Below are 1,537 nucleotides of genomic sequence, written 5' to 3'. Positions count from 1 at the left end.
TTCAACAATAGTCCCTGGAGTGCGACAAAGCTCCCATGTCCGTTTCGTTTTAAAACTAGGCATGTAATCAACATCCGTACATCGCCACAAACATGTGTCCGGTCCTACATCATGCCTCGCTGGATCAGTCTGTAATAAGAGGATGTGAAGTTGTTGGATGCGGTCGTTCTGCGCACCCGGCAAACTCCAGCTTCCGTCCCGTATTGCATCTGCCACCGTGGCCATTTTAGATATCCGCAACAGTCGAGGACCAGCTGAGCCAATGAAATCAATCAGCGGCCCGAGAGGCAGCCAACTATCATACCAAAAAGATGTCTTCTTTCCATCTCCCAGGTTAATCTTAGTGAAAGGCCTTACCATAACCTTCAATCGTAGCAATTTCTTCAAGTTCCATGTAATAGTTGTTGTCTCCTTCACTTCCCAGTAAGTTTTGCCTTTGAAAACATTGTGTCGAATCCACGCAACCCATAGAGGCCCCGCCTTAGTAAGCAGTAACAAGACAAACTTAAGACGGAAGACAACATGTGTCTCCTCAATCATTCTTATCCCAACTCCTCCTTCCTTCTTAGGCTTGCATATTACTGTCCATGAAACTCGATAGCTGGGTGAGTGATCCCATGCATGTTGCCAGATAAACCTAGAGCATAGGCTATCAATCTCTTTTAATATAAATTTAAGCAACACAAAGGTCATGCTCCAAGCATTGATCATCCCATAAATGACAGAGATGACAAGCTGAATTTCCCGCTGCAGAAAGAAATCTGTTTAGCCAACTATCTATCTTCGCTTTTACCCTGTCTAGGAGAGGAGCAAAGTCAACCTTGCTGAGTCTAACCGGACTGAGGGGAACCCCAAGATATCTTACGGGTAGTGAGCTAAGAGCAATGCCAACCGAAGAGGACATGTTCTCCTTTTCGACCACATTCATGCCGGAGAGGAATAACTCAGATTTCTCGGGGTTAATTTGCAGTCCCGTTTTTACACTGAACTCCTGTAGCACTTTTCTTACCTCCATCAATGACTGTATGTCCCCCTGGCAGAATGTAACAACCCAGTTTTCAGAAAAAAAAAACTCAGACCGTCCGTTCTAGAGAGACCGGAACGAACGGACCACGACCACACTGGAATGGACAGACCAGTCCGGAACGGAACGGACAGACTCGAGCGTGGGCAGCGACAAAAGTCGCGATATTCGCCCGGGTCCAACCTGAAAGCGACGTTTACCCACCTATGGTCGACCAAAAACCCGATTTTTCAACCATATGGGCCCTAAACTCAATTAATTCGCTCTGAATCCGGAAATTTTGTCACAAATCGTCCAAATCCGAGTTTTTCCCTTAAGCATTCTCTCTCCCCATTCTCTCTCAGTTCAACCCCGAAATTCTCTGTCAAAACCAAAGGATTCACACCCAAATCGGTTCCTGCTGAGCAAGAAGAGCATCACCGAACTTCCTAGCCGTCACCCAGAACACGAGATTAACCGAGGTGAGTGAATTCGAGTTTAATTCGGGGGTTTTGGGTTTTGAGTGATTTCGTG

At 46.3% G+C, this 1,537-nt stretch overlaps 1 protein-coding gene across 1 annotated transcript in view; it reads right to left on the bottom strand.

Annotated features, from left to right (window-relative positions):
* Positions 1-92: 92 nt before the first annotated feature.
* The window catches only part of LOC104801631, a gene marked incomplete at its 3' end in the record, with an annotated part of 10,719 nt that continues 9,274 nt past the window's right edge, over positions 93-1,537 (bottom strand). The window contains exons 2-3 of the mRNA XM_010524949.1: positions 866-1,033; positions 93-747 (exon numbers count right to left, since the gene is read on the bottom strand). Of these exons, the coding sequence (XP_010523251.1) occupies positions 93-747; positions 866-1,033 (823 nt within the window). The remainder of the gene's footprint in view (positions 748-865; positions 1,034-1,537) is intronic.

The sequence above is a fragment of the Tarenaya hassleriana genome, unplaced genomic scaffold (assembly GCF_000463585.1).
Source record: "Tarenaya hassleriana unplaced genomic scaffold, ASM46358v1 Cleome713, whole genome shotgun sequence".
Lineage (NCBI taxonomy): Eukaryota > Viridiplantae > Streptophyta > Magnoliopsida > Brassicales > Cleomaceae > Tarenaya > Tarenaya hassleriana.
The sequence above is the reverse complement of the archived record's forward strand: the minus strand, read 5'-3'. Positions and strand labels throughout refer to the sequence as shown.